General features: G+C 44.6%; 1 protein-coding gene across 4 annotated transcripts in view; it reads right to left on the bottom strand.

The window, feature by feature from the left end:
* CNKSR3 (CNKSR family member 3) overlaps positions 1–14,261 on the bottom strand; it is a 100,897-nt gene extending 86,636 nt beyond the window's left edge. For 2 of the 4 annotated variants that reach the window (XM_067701718.1, XM_067701716.1), the window contains exon 1: positions 13,624–14,261. Coding sequence is in view for 2 of the 4 variants with exons in the window: in XM_067701716.1 (XP_067557817.1) it covers positions 13,624–13,675 (52 nt within the window). In the remaining 2 variants the exon portion in view is untranslated. Of the gene's footprint in view, positions 1–12,542; positions 12,562–13,623 lie in introns of those variants that run through there. The other 2 variants (XM_067701717.1, XM_067701719.1) reach the window with 2 other exon arrangements.
* Between the last annotated feature and the right edge of the window lie 3,363 nt (positions 14,262–17,624).

Below are 17,624 nucleotides of genomic sequence, written 5' to 3'. Positions count from 1 at the left end.
TTTTTTAATTTATTTCTTTCTTTATCTATTTATTTATTTATTTTTGGCTGCGTTGGGTCTTCATTGCTGAGCGTGGGCTCTCTAGTTGCAATGAGCAGGGGCTACTCTTCGCTGCGATGGCTTCTCTTGTTGCGGAGCATGGGCTCTAGGCACACAGGCTTCAGTAGGTGTGGCTCGTGGGCTTCAGTAGGTGTGGCATGTGGGCTCAGTAGTTGTGGCATGTGGGCTCAGTAGTTGTGGCTCGCGGGCTTAGTTGCTCTGCGGCATGTGGGATCTTCCAGGGCCGGGGTTCGAACCCGCGTCTCCTGCATTGGCAGGCAGATTCTTAACCACTGCGCCACCAGGGAAGCCCAACGTTCTGAGATTTTTATTGAGAAGTTTTGCAGATTGTATCCTGGGGTCAGTACCACTCCAGTTTAAGTATTAAAACTAGTGCTTTTCCTGTTTGTTTTGTCTCCCAATTCAGAGCACCAGGAAGATAGAAAGACCTTGAGTAAACTGATAACTTACTCTTTCAAACAGGACCGCACAAGCCAGCACGGAAGTTAGCAGCACATACCTTATTTCCAAGGTATATGCTTTATTTTATACATAGAATCTTTCTGTACAAACAGAAACAGTTCCTGTCAGGGACCAATACCACACAGCCAGTGAGTGGCAAAGTAAACTCACTCAGAAAAAGCCAAATTCTTGCTTTTACACTGAAGAGTAACTACTCAATGGCCTGCTGGGTTCAACAAGGTATTGGTATTTCTGGCTTAACAATACCTGCAGGGAGTTACATGTTACAATTTTAGAAATAAGGTAATTAGTTAAGTAGCAAAATGAAATTATAGGTTAAGAAACAGATTTACTAAATAATTAATGAGTTGCTCTATGGCTACTTGTATTCACATATCATATGTCTGTTTCTCACTAAGACAAACCTGACCACAGCTGTCCACAGTGGGAATCAACACGCTAGTCCACAGATATGTTATGCTTGGCCTATACCAAAAAAAACTGACAGATTTCTAAAAACTGGAAAATGTCACAGAGAAATACAGACACCCAACTTCACCTGAAAAGAACAACAACAAAGAAGCATAAGATTCTAGAAACTGTAGGTCCATAGTCAGCAGAAACTGAGCAGTCCATGTATCTTTGGGTTCGCCACAGTCTCCACCACTCCCTACTGTCTCAGTTGCCCCTACATTTCAATTTCTGACATTGCCTCCTGGCCCCTGTAGGCGTCTAAGTTTGCAACTCTTGTTGCAAGTCTCAGGGCCATTCCCAGTCCTCAATGTTCACTTCTGTAGCAGCTTTTTTTAATTTTGGACTCTATTGGCCTTTGTTGACTGTGCAGAGGGTGGGGTGGGGTGGAGGGGGAATGGGGAACTCTCGAACTCCATCTGCACTGATTCGATGTCCATGAACTAAAACCAAAGAGCTTTTCACCTTGGACTGCAGCATATTTGCCACTCTGAGTATTTCCCTTTTCTGCTTTTTCTTCCTCTCATTTCCCTTCGCATCTGCATGCATTGTTCCAAGCCAAAACCTGAGTGCTACGTGAAAGAGAACAACTACCCACTCTCCCTCAAAATGGAACGGGGGACGGGGTGTCACATTCTACTCTTCTATGAGAGCGAGGCCTGGAAATTCCACACAAAACCTAAACGGGTCCCTTCAGGCGGTGAAACATTCCCATCATTCTGTTTTCCTGGGGCTGAACGCTCACAGAGATACACAACAAAAGGGTCCCCTGGGTCTGGAGTGGCACAGCTGTCTAGGAGCCCATGGGGACAAAGGTTTTTAACTCTTCCCTGCCCACTCTGTGGGAAGGACACTTACAGACCTCAGTGCATTAATGCACCTACTTCAAATGTGCAACAACTGTCCCTACTAGAAAAGCTCTCCTTCCTACCCTATCACTATGTATTAGCTGAAAACCAACTGCAGACAAGAATTATGGGGGATGGTCTGACATACATTATTTATTTTTCTAGGCTCCACACGAGTGGTATAGACTGGTGGTCCTCAAATTTCAGTCAGCACTAGAATCACTGAGGGACCACAGCTTCCTGCATCCCACCCCCAGAGTTTCTGATTCTGTGAGTCTGGGATGGGGCCTGAGAATTTACATGTCTAAGCTCTAATGTTGAAAAAGGAAGGTCCATGGATAAACAACAAGGTCCTACCGTCTAGCACAAGGAACTATATTCAATATCCTGCAATAAACCATAATGGAAAAGAATATGAAAAAGAATATATCAACATATATGTATAACTGAGTCCCTCTGCTGTACAGCAGAAATTAAACACGACACTGTAAATCAACTACACTTCAATAAAAGTTTTTACAAAACTGACAAATTAAAACAGGATCTAGGTTTTAAATGTGTACATTTGTTTAAAACAAAGTAGATCACGCTTTGCAAACACTAAAAAAAAAGAGGAAATTCAAGAACAACGGTGACAAGACGTTGAGCCATATATATGTGGCTGGGAAAGGGTTTCTTGAAAATTTCCATTTAAAAACATCAGGACTCAGGGACAATTGTCATAGGTTTACAGGTGCTCATTAAGTATCCCGATTACATGGCGCCAAATAAGAAGAACAAAGAGTTTCTCCACCTCCAAAAAGAGTCTTTCTTTACACATCAGTTTTAGATGAGATTCTTCAACTTGGCCTAGGGGTGCTTGTAACCAAACCACTTCATACCATCTGTCTTTAGATGTCTTACTCACAAGTAGTATTTGTGTTTTTTATTTAACACTTATTACCAACAATTTTAGGCTTTAGTGTAGACAGCCATCTTCATAAACGCTACTCACAGCTCTGTCATCTGCTCATGGCTAGTTTAAGACTCCAGTTGGAATCCATGTTAAGATGGTGCCTCGTGAAATCTGTTCCACTCTACACATTAAGCTAGTTTTCCTGTTTCAAAGGTCATATTCCAGGTAGACTTTTGACTTGATTCTCCCTAAGACATGGTAATATAAAATTACCCTGAGAACATGAAAATCTGTTCAGTTAACACAGGTTAAAGTTAGAAACACATAAACACACACACACACACACACACACTCATGTACACACACATCCACTCCTAAACCCAAAAGCACTGAATTTCCCTTCTGCTGCAAATCTCTGAAAATAGGAAATAGACTGTTTCTTTTCACTAAAAGGTTTTCCTCAGGAAAGCATGATTCAGATGACCATAGTCACTGCCTTTTCTGATTGATGACACGTAGGGGTTTCTCCTCTAAAAGTCTGAAAGATACTCTCCCTATAGGGGGTGACATGAGGTGTGTGTTGTAAAGTTTCTAGGTTATTCTAACATAAACCTACCAACCTTCGATTCTCTCCCACTCACTCCTACCCTGTTGATAAGTGATGCACTGAGTGTTTAAAAACAAAAAAGAATGTGTTCAACTCCTACCTGTTGAAATTTCTCAAAATACCATCTATTCAATCAAAAAATGGTGACTCTATTTTCCAAAGTAAAATTAGGACAGTCTATCAGCGGAGCAAAATATTTTAAATTAGATCTATTGACCAGTTCCTTTGACTCAACTATTTTTCACTTTCATAAAAAAATTTTCTAATTTTGACAACTACTGATCTGCATTCTAAGGAACTGTTTTGCTCTAGTAAACACACTGCATCTGCCCTTCTGATCCCAGGTTAAAAACTGTTCCATCAGCCATCTGATGTCAAAGAAAACAAACTAGGCTAAGTCCACTTTCACAAAAACCCTATTCATAGATGAATAAACAGCTTCAGAAACTGTAGCTCCCTGAAAAATGTGCCAGAAGAGAACAATGATGTAAACAAAGCATGTGAATGCAGAAAGACAGACTGTGCTCTGCCTTTCAAATGACAAGAGAGTAATCGGGATGAGGGAAGGGCAGGGAGAGCTCTTAACCCTGGCAGAGAAAGAAAAAAATGAATCTACACCCCAAGTGCAAATATACTTTTTTGTTTCTTTGCGGTACGTGGGCCTCTCACTGTTGTGGCCTCTTCTGTTGCGGAACACAGGCTCCGGACGCACAGGCTCAGCGGCCATGGCTCATGGACCCAGCCGCTCCACAGCATGTGGGATCTTCCCGGACCGGGGCACGAACCCGTGTCCCCTGCATTGGCAGGCGGACTCTCAACCACTGCACCACCAGGGAAGCCCACAAATACAGTTTTTAAATTATCTGGCTGTGAAGCTATCAGTGAACCAACTGTACCTAGAACTTGGCTTCACAAATGCTAGAACCACCAATACCTTCGTTCAAGACACCATCATCTCCAGAATACTGCAATGCCTTCCATCTGGGCTCCCTAAACTCATTTGTGCCCCAATAACCCAAATCAGATCATGTCACTCCCCTGCTTTTCATGATTAGAAAATGTTGCAAATGCCTGTCCAAGACTTATAAGACCCTCCATGATCTGACAGCTGTGTCTCTCACCCCACCCACCACAGCCCCACTGTCCTTGCTCATGACTCCACTGCGCTTCCTTTCCTCAAACACTCCAAGCTCATCTGCACCTCAGGGCCTTTGCACTAGCTGTGCCTTCTGCCTACAGTGCTCTTCCCCCTAATTTTCCAATGGCTGGTTCCTTCTTGTCATTCATACCCAGTGTCATCTTCTCAGAGAGGCTTCCCCAATGACACCATCCAAAGAAGTCTCCCACCCGGCCACTCTCCTTCACCTCTCTGCTTTACTTTCTTCTTAGCACTTATCACTAGCGAATATTTTCTTGTTCATCTGCTTCGTTGTGGTGGTGGTTTTGGTATTGTTGTTTGTCATCCCCACATCTACCATATTAAAGGAGGGACCCAGCTGAAACCCTGCACCTAGAACACAGCTGGATTTCCAGCACCTGGAACAACACCTGGAACTTAGTAGGTCCTCAGTAATCACTTGTTGAATGAATGAAACTCTCTCATTACTACAGGGTGGAATTTGTCATCAAGGAAAGTGCTCCTCTGAAGCTGTCTGCAAGAGAACTACTACTAAACCTTTCCATGGCGTCACCTTCCTCCAGGACATCCGAGGTCCTCAAAGGAAGTGAGGGAAAAGTGTCCAAGGAAACAACGAGGAGAAGACAAAAAGTAGAGTTAATTTAACTCACCACCTATCCACCAATACAGAGAAGGATGGAATTGTCGTAAATTATTAGTAAACACGTGAAAGGTGACTATCAGACACAGCAGCATTAAATATTTAAGCAACAATAATCCAATTATACTACATATTAACTTGGAGTTATTATGAATTAATCAATAATGAGTTTGTCAACATTTATATGCCGTACATTATGCAAAATGCTTTCCCTACGTTACCTCTTTTAATTCTAACAAAAACAGAACAGTTATCAGTTAGTAACAGTTATCAGTTAGTAACAGTTAGTAACAGTAACAGTTATCAGTTAGTATCAGTTAGTAACAGTTATCAGTTAGTAACAGTTAGTAACAGTTAGTAACAGTTATCAGTTAGTAACAGTTAGTAACAGTTATCAGTCACATTTCACAAATGAGAAACCTAAGGCGGGCTTGGGGAAGTTAAGATACTTTACTAAGTTTTCAAATCGGTTAGTATCAAATACAAAATCTGTTGTAAAGCAACTACACCTCAATAAAAATTTTTTAAAAAAATACAGAATATGAATCCAGCTCTATTTTATTCCAAAGGCTGTGTGTTATTCGCCATGCCCAATCTCTCCCTCAGCAGTTAAAATGAAAATGCTGTGAAGAATCAAAGGCAAGCAGGAAATGAAGCCATAAAGATCATTTAAGAAAGTTAAATGGATGGATGGATGGGTGTGATTCCACCAAATAGAAATGTTAATTGTACCAGACGAAAAATCTGCCATATGACACTCAAGATAAAATAAAAATTAGATTAAGAGAGTCAAAAAGAGAAATGATTCATTACTGAGTAGCATTCTGAAACAATACAACACAGTCAACAAACTACAATAAAAATAAATAACTGGCAAGAAGTGTCTCAAATGCTAAAAGGTCAGCTTCAGAATACGTAGGGCCCTGCTTAAGCTATGTAATTTAAAAAAAAGAAAGAAAAGAAAAGAAAAAGAAAGAGAAAGAAAAGGAATGCAGCCCATGAGTGTAAACCCTGAAGGGATAATCAGGAAACACAAAAGTCAAAAGTTCTTTGAAGTTGCCCCTCCCAACACTTGATGAAGAGAGAACGAAAAGCACCACCTTGACCAGAGGAGGAACCAGGGGCTGCACAGAACAAGAGGACAGAAGCCTGTGGAGTCAGGTCCCAACTCCTGGCCTTCTGACCTTGGACAACTCACTTCATGTCCGAAAGCCTCTATCCTCACTGGGCCTTCACTGTGCTCCTCTCGGGCTTGTGAAAATATCAAATGAGAACAAATATGGAAGAGCCTGCGTAAATAAAACTTGCTTTAAAGCCTAGCTAATGGCTATACCAGTGGTGAAAACACCAGAAACCTCACAAAATGAGAGCAAAGAGGGAAAAGGAGGTGAGAACATGGATGTCCCAGAGCTAGAACACAACAGGCTAGGAATGAACAAACATCGAGGCAGTGACACAGAAACAGCAGGACAGAGAACTGAGGTGCCCGCAGCTCTCCACAATGATGTGGACGCAAAAGGGAAGCGTGCAGGTGAGGCCTGAACAAGGACAGGTCACCTCCCAATCTCCACCGACACAGAACTCAGACACCCGGCCTCGGCACAGCATGCACTTCCAAATTTTGAGAACTGCCCTGAATGACGTTCAGCGTCACTTTCCAGCAACAATGAACTCTCCCCCCAAAATCATCTAAGTTTGATAAACCCGGTGCAATCACAGACTACAGGACCATGTGGCTGGCCAAAAGCCCAGCTCATCCTCCAAAGTCCACCTCAGGATCCTGAGAACACACTTCAACCACACAAGCCCACTGACCACCCCATGACTCCCTTCTTCCTACTTGGCTTAAAAAAAAAAAAAAAAAAAGGATTGTTATGAGAACTCTTCAAATCCCAAGAAATATGGAAGACAGCTCAAGGGAAATGTCTCATTTAGTTTACAGAGAATCACCTGATGTTGTCGCTAGGTGGTGCTTATAAATATATAAATATAAGCACACACCCTAAGATTGCTTTTCTGTTTTAATTAGTGGCCAAGTCAAGTGTCGTCACCAGGGAACTTAAATAAAATAGGTGGAGCCCATGTCAGATCAGACAGCAGGACCTACCAGTGAACCGCAAAAACACATTTGCAGTGGCTGCTAGGGCAGAGCTTCTCAAGCTGCAACGTGCACATGGATCACCAGGGGATCTTGTTCGAATGCAGAGTTAGCAGGCTTGTGCTTCTGCATCTCCAACAAGCTCCCGGGAGATGCGGGTACCACTAGCCATGGACCAGGTGCCACAGAGCGGTCAACAGTCCAAAGCAAGAGCCAGTCCTAACGCCATGCTCACTGGAAGTCCAGTGACTATGAGAAAAAAGTTGAGAAAATACGGTTTGAACTTATTTACCCCAAGAGGGCTCATGATATTGGCAAGAGGCATCTACCACTCAGCTCACCAAGAACCTTCCCCTGATTAGTGATGTTGAGCATCCTTTCATATACTTGTTGGGCATCGGTATGTCTCGTCACTTTTTATTATTTCTGCTTCTTAGTATTTTTAAAAGAAATTTGCCTAAGAGGAATTAATAGAGTCCTTCGTATACTTGTTCTAATTTTTTTTTTTTTTTTTTTGCGGTACGCAGGCTTCTCACTGTTGTGGCCTCCGGAGCACAGCCTCCGGACGCGCAGGCTCAGTGGCCATGGCTCACGGGCCCAGCCGCTCCGCGGCATGTGGGATCTTCCCGGACCGGGGCACGAACCCGCGTCCCCTGCATCGGCAGGCAGACTCTCAACCACTGCGCCACCAGGGAAGCCCTGTTCTAATATTTTTAAGTTTGCTCTTCGTAATTAAGCTTTAGATACACCTAGAATTTACTTTGCACAGAGGATGCCACAGTATTGTTGTGAGTATAATATGTAAAGAATTTAATAAAATATCAACATAGAAAAAGCAAAAAACAAAAAACAAAAACAAGAACCTTCCTGACCAGCTGCAAGTCCCACCCCGGGTCCTCTGAGTGGTTGGCAAACGGCAGGGAAATCTCCACGGCACTGACTGGTGTCCCTGAATGGTAAGAATCAACCTTATGACAGACCATGTGGCTCAGAGAGAATAATTTATGTCCTGGAGCTATAGGATAAAAGAGGAGAGGAAGCAATAAAAACAAGTAGTAATTTATTGAGAGCTTACATAAGATCACACAGGCAGAGGTGGTACCGGGATACAAAGCCAGAGACTGATTCCAGAGCCCACACTCTCACCTTTAAGTTCCAAAGCCTGGTACAAGCCAGGGGAGCGATGAAGTGATGGAGGAGAGGAGAGCATTTAAGAGCACCACCGCCTATCAGCGCGAGACCAGAGACTCCCTGTCTCTGCTTTAGTTTCTTCGCCTTTAATGCGGGCTAATAATTGTTCGCACACCTCACCCGGGTTTTCTGAGGAGTAAATGAGGGAGTCTAAATAAAGCGCTTAGCCCAGTGTCTGATACATAATAAATTCCTCAATGAATGTTTTTCTATTATTATGATTAAGAAAACTCTGTGGCTGGAGTCCAGGAGATAGAACTGGCAAGAAATTGGAATGAAGAAAAGAGTTCTTGACCTATAGCCAAATGGTGGACCTACAACTGCCAAAAGAAACGACCTCCCTTTTTCAGCGACCCTAGTGGCTAAAGGAAGGACAACCTAACTGGAATCAGAATGACAAAAAGAACTGGCCTTTGACCAGCCACGAACAAGATCTCTACAGTTAACGTGAGAACTCCAGCTCCTCTGTGACCAGATAGTGAGACACTTTAAAACTGCTGACCTGCCACATGTTACAGACACATCAAGAGAAAAGCAGTGCCCAAGGCCAGATATAGAGAATGAGCAGATGTCCCGAGCACACGCTCAGACCTCAAACAAGAAAGCTCCCTTTCCTCTTGGTTGGTGATGGGGAAACATTAACCACACTGGCCGCACCAGAAGGTGGCCAGAGATACTTCCGTTCTGGGACTAAAGCTGGTGTTATAGATGTGCTCCCCCAACAACAAACACACTTATTTCGAGACTGTCCGTCGCAGACCGATCAATGACCAAGGGCTGGATGGACGGGGCTGCAGGGACAAACCAGTAACCGTTCCTCCTTGCTGAAGACACTCCCCCAATGGCCTGAAAGCAGAAACACAACTTGGGACGCGGCATTTTACGATGCAACTTCTAATATTTAAATCAAGCTTAGAATGATTTGGCTTTAAGCCAGACTCTTTCCAACTTTTCCCATTATTACAAGGAACTCCAGATGTGATTTTTTTAATTTAATTCTTTACCATAAAGTTGCAATTAACTGTTGTCAATGAAACATCTTTGTAAATGAAATGAGCATATTAAATATAACAAGAAAAAAAAATCAGGCTTAGAGACGAAGACCTCATAATCAGCTTAAGGTTCTGACCTAAGAAAAAGTAACAGGGATGAAAATACAACACTATTTCTAAAATAAGGCGGACCCATGGGCTTGAGGGAAGTGGGAAATTGTGACATGTGTCCTACTTTGAGAGCTGATCTATGAGTATCAGGACATGTAAATTACCGTATATCAGACACTACTGGCTGCCTACCAATATCTATTCTCCCCCTCTTCCTTACTGAATAAACTCCAAATTTTTTTCAAGGCCACAGTGTACGAAACTTTGAAAAAAAACTACAGTGACCAGCTTCCCTTGTAGCATGAGGTAATCATGTGACAGTTGTAGCAACTACGATGAAGCCAAGGCATTTGATGGAAGCTCTAGGAGAGCTCTTTGAAGGGGAAGACTTGGCTACCACCAGTGTTCTGTCTCCTCTGGGTCTCCTTTCTCCAGCCTGGAACAAGAATATGATCCTGCTGGTGGAGCACCCACCCTGCACTGAGGCGTTTGGTATAAAGGGTTCAGCCCCCTGCTCAGAATGGCTGAACACGATGACAGAAGGAGCCTGGAGTCCTGATGGCACCACGGAAACCCCACACGATCCTGAATTCCCTATTTCCAGACTTCTTTTCCAAGGAAAAATCAAAACTCTCATTTGGAGAGTCCACCAAAAACTGGGTTTTCTGTTTTACGCAGCTGACCCTATTCTTGCCTGATACAAGTTCATCTGCTTTGCAGAAGCCTTCACCAAATCATTTGGAAGGCAAGGTGTCATCAAACTATGAATTAATTTGATTAACAAGTAACTTTCCTGACATATACGGAATAGATAGAATAAGACACACATATAGCGAACGACTCTCCTCCACTAACACATGATCTATAAGTCATCATAGGGATCCTGATGGTCTCTTCATCAATGTGGTGAAGGTGCTGAGCGTCCTCTGGGGGTGACCCTGGGAAGAACCTCCCAAGAAGATGGAAGGAAATGAAGCCAAACTGTCTGGGGTCAAACGGTGCTCTGTCACTTCGTGGCTGTGTGACACTGGTCAGAGTACTTAACCTTCCTGTGCCGCGGTGTGCTCAAGTGCAAAATAGAAATGAGAGTTCCTACCTCAAAGCGTGTTTACGCCTTGAAATGAGCTAATGCTTAGCTCATTGAAATGTACAATGCTTAGACCTGCGCTAACACGCTCTAAGGATCTACGAATATTATAACACTGGTGTTGACAGAGCTAGTGATTAATACAAATAAAAATTATAATAATAATAAAATACTACTACTACTAAAAGCCAGATGAATTACTTCATTCTGTAGACAGCAACCTTTTTCCTAATATATGCATCTGCCTAACAACATCAACGTGAGAGCGAGTTGGAAATTGTGGCCGGATTTAGACAGTTTTAAGTCTAAGGCTTCCTACAGTGGTCACGATCACCACTGCCATACTCACGCGATGCCAAGAGTGGCAATCTACAAGAAGAGCTACTTATCAGTAGGATGTATTTATAAAATGGGGGTTGGGCAGGGAGGTTAGCAAAAACAGCTGAAAATAGTTCTATCAGCAAACAAGTTTGCATAAGCCAATAGTTCATGAAAAAGTCAATATTTTCACATCATGACTATGAGAAATATTCAAGTAATGTGTTACCGAATTTGGGAGAATGTAGCCTCTTGTCTAAGAGTTCACCACACACTTCCTCCTTTTATCTTCTCTAGATTCTAACACAAAAAGTATCCAGGTCATTCTATGAGGCTGTACTTAAGGGTCCAAAAGGGCACATGAATTTTGTATAAAGTTGCCACGTACTACCCACAGGTATTTAACCTAATCAGTATCCAATGCTCCAGACACCAAGATACTGAACCACCCATAATTCCTCTTTCAGGTCAGTAGAAAACTTTCCCTGGGTGAAAGTAATCTCAACTAAGTCACAATGTCAAGGCACGGGATACCAAAAACAGTTTAATCTGCTCTGACTTAAATGCTAAACAAACATAACAGGATGTGAATTTATGCTTCTCTTCTCCCAATCCCAAGAGGGACCAAAAAAAAAAAAAAAAAGACACAAATCTTGAGGGTGTGAAGATCTCACTCCATAATCTCCCTGTTTGCCTGTTACTGGTTTTCTGGTTGTACCTTATCAACTAGGCTGGCTGCAGCTCAGAAAAGCCAAAGCGTGATAAATTGTAACCCTTTCTTTTACTCAGGAGCAGTACTGTCCAGTACAAATATAACGTGAGCTGCAAAAGTCAGCGCCTGTGTAATTTTAAATTTTTCAGAGCCACCTTTCAGAAGGTAAAAATAAACAGGTGAAGTTAATTTTAGTAATAAACTTTATTTACCCCAATATATTAAAATATTATCATTCCAACATGTAATAAGTATAAAAATCTAGCAATGAGATAGTTTTTATGCTGTTTTTCACACGAGTGTGTATTTTACACTTACAGCACATGGCAGTTTGGACCAGCCATATTTCAAGGGCCCAAGAGCCACTTGTGGTCTGGTTACCATTTTGGACAAAGCAGCTCTTGAGGTCAAAAACCGCTGAAGTCATCAGTTTCTTAGTTTGCTTCTATGATGGATACACTGGTAAAATAGATCAACCAACTCAGACTGCGCAAGTCGCTAGACAGGGGACCTAGTAGTATCTTGAATGGGGGAACACACCCCATTTCAAAATAGGATCTGGGTCTTCATAGCTTTTTTAAGTTTATGTTTCGTATCAAGCTGTGACATTGCTGTTTACACGTTACTCAGTGTACAAGTACTTGGTGTTTTCATGTTTGTTTTAAATAAGAGCCCAGGAAATTTTGGTCCCTGGGCAAACCTCTTCTCAGGAGCGATGTACCCTGCCCCTTCTCCCAAAGGAGCAGGAAATGGTCAGACATGCCCCGCTGACAGGTGCCATGCCTCCCATACATCTGGGACATCCCATTCCACGTGGTCTGTGTGTACTACGCAGGCATGAGAAATGAGATGCAGAGATGACCAGTGTTTGTGATGCCGCAGCCATGGGTGAGACAGTTAGAAAGACAACCTGATCTTACCAGTGTTACCTACCTCTCAGGCTTACTGAAGACCAAGGGCAATAACAGAAAGAGAGCTCTTAGCAAACCGTAAAGCGCTATACAATTCTAGTTATTATTATTGAGAAAGGACACCATTCCTCTCACCTGGAAGAGCAGATAGAAGAAAGTAAAAAAAAAAAAAAATAGTAACTTGAAACAGAGAGATGCTGAGCTGGGAGGGGGGTAAGGAACCCATTAAAACACTAGCTGTTCTTGGAGGGCTTGTGCTCTTGGAAGGGTTCAAAGAGGCTTGAGGAACCTCCGTCACTTCTCCCTCGAAATCTTGGCAGGTACTTAAAAGTAACCGTGACAGCTCAGGGTCCAAGCTTCCACCCACCCCTGCTCCAGCACCCGCTGCCTGTCCAACCAACCCCCTGCTTTTCCTCATTCCAAATGACGGCATAACTCAGGGAAAAGGTTCCAAAACAGTTAGACTTCTTCTTTCCCGGGTTTAAATATGGCCTAAAAATGCGGCGCCACCGGGGGTACTGGCGCCTTCCCGGAGCGAAAGTCGCCGAGTCCCGGAGAGTCTGGCTCAAGGCTCGTCGCCGGCGCGAATGCCTCAGTGTTGGTTCTTGCGCTGCCCTCTCTCCCTCTCCGACAAAAACAGGCTCGCCGAGCCGCCGGGGTCTCCCTTTACCTGTCCAACCGCCTCGTCACGCCTGCGAACTGCTCTGGGCAGGCGGCGTTGACGACGTCCGAGGGGAGTCAACCACACAAAGGCGCCTTGTGCCTCTGCGCTCCGGGACAGGCAGCCGGGGCGCCGGGAAGGGCAGGGAGGGCGCCCCGCGTCCGAGATCCGCACCCCCGACCCCCATCCTCCATCAGAGGCCACCCCTACTCCGCCTCAGGTTTAAAGACGGGCCTCTCCTCGTCTTGCCACCACCACTCGCACCCCCGAAAGCAGGCACAAGAGCTAGGGGCGCACAAGCCACTGGGATGAAGTTTGCATTGTCACCGCGCTGCGCTCTCAACGCTTCTCGCCTGCAGGAAGGGCTGAGCACCCCCTACCTCAGCTCCCCGCCAGCCGATGCCCGGGGTCGGAGACGCCGGGCCCCCCCAGGCTCGCTCACCTCTAGTCCAGTCCACCACTTGTTTGGGGCTCCACTTGGTCACGGGCTCCATGGTAGATGACTGGGCACCTAGCGGGGCTGGAGTCGGCGGTAAAGTCCTGCTGCCCGCGCCCGTTGCCCCCTTCCCGGGAGGGCGCGCCCCGCGGCTGGTCTCCGCGCCCGAGCGCCCCGTCAAGGCTGCATGACTGCCGCGGTCAGCGGGACATCCCAGCGCGGCTCAGCCCGGGCGGCGCGGCCCCTCCTCCAGCTGCCACCGTCCAGCTGCAGCTCCTCCTCCCGCGGCCGCCGCGGCCGGGACCCCGGGCACAGCTGCTGCTCCTGGGCGACGGCAGCTGCCGAGCCTCGGGGCCGTGAGCCCAGATCCCCCGGCCTCGGCTCCGAGCGGGACTCTCCCGGCCCTGCTGCTCCCCGCCGCCCCTCTGCGCCTCCGGCCGGGACCGCTGCCTCCGGTTCTCGGGCCGCGCGCTCCGCTCCCCCTCCAGCTCCTCCTCTGGGCTGCGAGCTCTCCCGGGTCCCCGCTCCTCGCGCGCCGGCGTCCGGAGTCTTCCCGCCCGCAGGTCCCACCTCCTGCGCCTCCCTCGCGGGCTGCACCGGGGCGGGGAGGAACGCAGGGCGAGCGCGCTCGGGTTACAAAGTTCCAGCTCCAGGCTGCGCGCTCGGAATAAAAGAAGGGGCGGGGCCGGACACCCAGCGAAACTCGTGGGAGGGGGCGGGGCCGCCCAGCCAGCCGACTCCGGTTACTTTCCCTCTCTCAGCGGGTCTCCGCACACTCGGAGTGGCCCGGGCCGGACTTTCTTTCTCAGGGGGCGGGTTGTAGATACGCGTGCATCCTGCAGAGCCCGTCGGCTTTGGTGAGGCCCGGGTCCTACTGGTAGCTGTACAGGCTGGCTGTGTGCAACAGTGCACTAAAGAGAGTAATAATAAAATCAAAACTAAAGTGAGACCTGCACGTTCTGTTCGTTTTAAGTGCTGTGGGTCAATACTGCTATGCGATTAAGCCCTCCTGCTTTTAAATTGCTTAAGGGAAAATTATTTTATTTTATTTATATTTTGGATGACATTGTGACAATCTAATTCACTTCTTTTTAAATTTATTTTACTGAAGTATAGTTGATTTACCATGTGTTAACTTCTGCTGTATAGCAAAGTGATTCAGTTATACATATACATTCGTTTTCATATCCTTTCCCATTACGGTTTATCACAGGACACTGAATACAATTCCCTGTGCTACACAGTAGGACCTTGTTTATCCATTCTCTATACAACAGTTTGCATCTGCTAATCCCAAACTCCCAATCCATCCCTCTCCCACCTCCCCTCCCCCTTGGCGACCCGTTCTCTATGTCTGTAACTCACTTCTCTTTTAATGCTACTGCGATATTTCAACTTCGCAACTAAGATGAATCATAATAAACTGGTAGCTTTTAGCGTTCTATATTGCCATACTGTAATATTCATATTTGCAAAGTGAGCTAATGCTCATTTGAATTAGTCATCAGTCGTGAAGGGAAAGTTGTTAGCCAGCTCCAAAAATAAAAGATACTGTGTGCAGTTTCAGCGACTGACAGAAGGGCCCTTTTACTTTCAGGGGCTCAATCTCGGGCCAGAGTTAACCCCGAACTGGGGGAAAATCCTAAATTTGAAAACCTACCTCTCCTCCTTCAAGCCTCACTTCACCCCCTCCTCTCCAGCCCCAGTGAGCGCTACCTCCCACTCACAGATGCTCTGGGACTTAGTGATTCTCACCTTCCATTGCGTTATTTATTTACATCTTCCCCTTGGAGACTGTTAACCCCTGGGAGGCAGAACTTACCTGATATTATATAGAGCTTTTTCTCCTCTCCCTCTTCCTACCACCTAGCTGGTGCCACCTAGCAGGGAGTCAAAGGTGCGGTTGGTATTTATTCTTTCATTTAACATATATCTGGATGCCTCCTGTGTGCCAGCCACTTCATTCATGAAATATCTGTTGAATTAGTATGATATGGACTATTTATACAGGTCAACTTGGATGCACCTGTTGGAAGGATGGCTAGCAGAAGGCCTAAGCATCTGTTGCATAGTGTGATGATCTGGAGTACCCAAGAAGAAGAAACCTACTTTAAAAAGTGAAACATCGGACTCACCTTCCATGCAACTCATCTACAGCAGAGGAGCCACAACAACACAAAGACATGCAGTTATCAAATCCAATAATTTTTTTGCTGTCGTTTTTTGAGCAAGAGTTGCTGGTTGACCAGGAAACTTGGTAAAGGCAGTGACAAAATTCCAGAAGGCGTAGTTGTCCTTCAAAAAAGAAATGACTTTTAAAACTTAATAACATCAATTGTTAACCGTCTTTTCTTTATGGCAGCAAGTAGGGAGCATCTTAACATCTGTCATTGGATTCACTGGAAAATGTAACCCATCTTACCCACACCGTTAGTTACAGCAATCACTGTATTTTGTATCATCTTTAATGATGATTAGTGTGACCACATAATTTATCTCCAAACCAAGATATTCCTGAATCTGAAAGGGGATTTATCAATACATACTCTGGAATAACATGAATAGATTGAGCCATATGGTCCCTGTAACTATGAAGAAAAAGTCAACTGTTAATGATTTTGTCACAGAATTTTACTTGATATTTTCATGATGTTTTCAAATTCATTTGCATTCATCATTACCAGAGAGTTAAAAGCTAAACTTCTGAGAGTCAAACAAGAGTTTGCAAAATTTCACTGCACTAAGTCAACACACTATCTGTATGTTGATGACAAATACATCATTGCTGAAGGGGAAGGCCATGCTAAGATCTCCAACCCAGAAGACCAATTAACTATCTAAATAAATTAGCATTCTGTTTACACGTTAAAGTCTTGAAGGCTAATTGCTACCTAAATAAGGCCTTCTACCTTAATTACAGCTGTTAGCACGTGAAAGTTTGAGGGAGGCCTTCTGGTCTGAAATGCAAACTTGAAGACATCCAATGTCACTAATGGCAGATGATAAAGGCAGAATCTTAGGTAAATAGCTTTGGAAATTAAAGTGGATACAAAATGATCATTGACGAATGTGCTTATTTTTCTTCTCTGCTAGCTATAATCTTTGCCATCCTATTCCATTGTATATGCATGCACATTACCAAATGACAGCCAGGTCGTCTTCCTGAGAAGCACAATTCCTCATGGGCAGCTTGATGTTTTACCACAATCCCTGACACAGAACAAAGAGCTGAAGAAATCCTTTTTTTTTTTAATTGAATTGAATTTGTAGAACTGATACTAGAGCCCAGGTTCCCTAGATTTCTCTTTTCAGCACCTTTATTTTTCTGACTTGGGGTCGCACATTTAGGTCATTTATTTATTCTGTACTTGTAAGGCACTAAACTAGGCACGGGGAGGGTTCAGAAACAAATGCCAAGTAGCCTTTGTAGATCAAAGAGATCATGTGATTTTCAGAGGGTGGATTTTCTTCTTTGGTCTTTAATCAGAGGAAAGTACGCTGCTAGACCCGGGTGGAGAGGTCTAAGGATCAATGTGATAGCAACATTTTGAGCCAGTATATTTTATTAATTTTTTGAGAACTAGGAATGGAGCATTTTGAATTAGTATTTATTACCATACTTTGTTTGATAAACACAAAAGGAGCAAAATAAGCAAACTTTTAAACAAATTAATCTGTAAAGACCCAGGCTCCTTCCCCAGTTCAAAACAATGTTTTCCAGAATGAGAGAAAAAATGAAAAAAACGGAGCTGCTCCAAATAATCTACTTTATCTCACAACCTATGATCTTTCTCTTTTTTTTTTTTTTTTTTTTTTTGTGGTACACAGGCCTCTCACCGTTGTGGCTTCTCCCGTTGCGGAGCACAGGCTCCGGACGCGCAGGCTCAGCGGCCAGGGCTCACGGGCCCAGCCGCTCCGCGGCATGTGGGATCTTCCACGGACCGGGGCACGAACCCGCATCCCCTGCATTAGCAGGCGGACTCTCAACCACTGCGCCACCAGAGAAT

The sequence above is a fragment of the Pseudorca crassidens genome, chromosome 13, assembly GCF_039906515.1.
Source record: "Pseudorca crassidens isolate mPseCra1 chromosome 13, mPseCra1.hap1, whole genome shotgun sequence".
Lineage (NCBI taxonomy): Eukaryota > Metazoa > Chordata > Mammalia > Artiodactyla > Delphinidae > Pseudorca > Pseudorca crassidens.
This window is presented reverse-complemented; position numbering and strand designations above follow the sequence as displayed.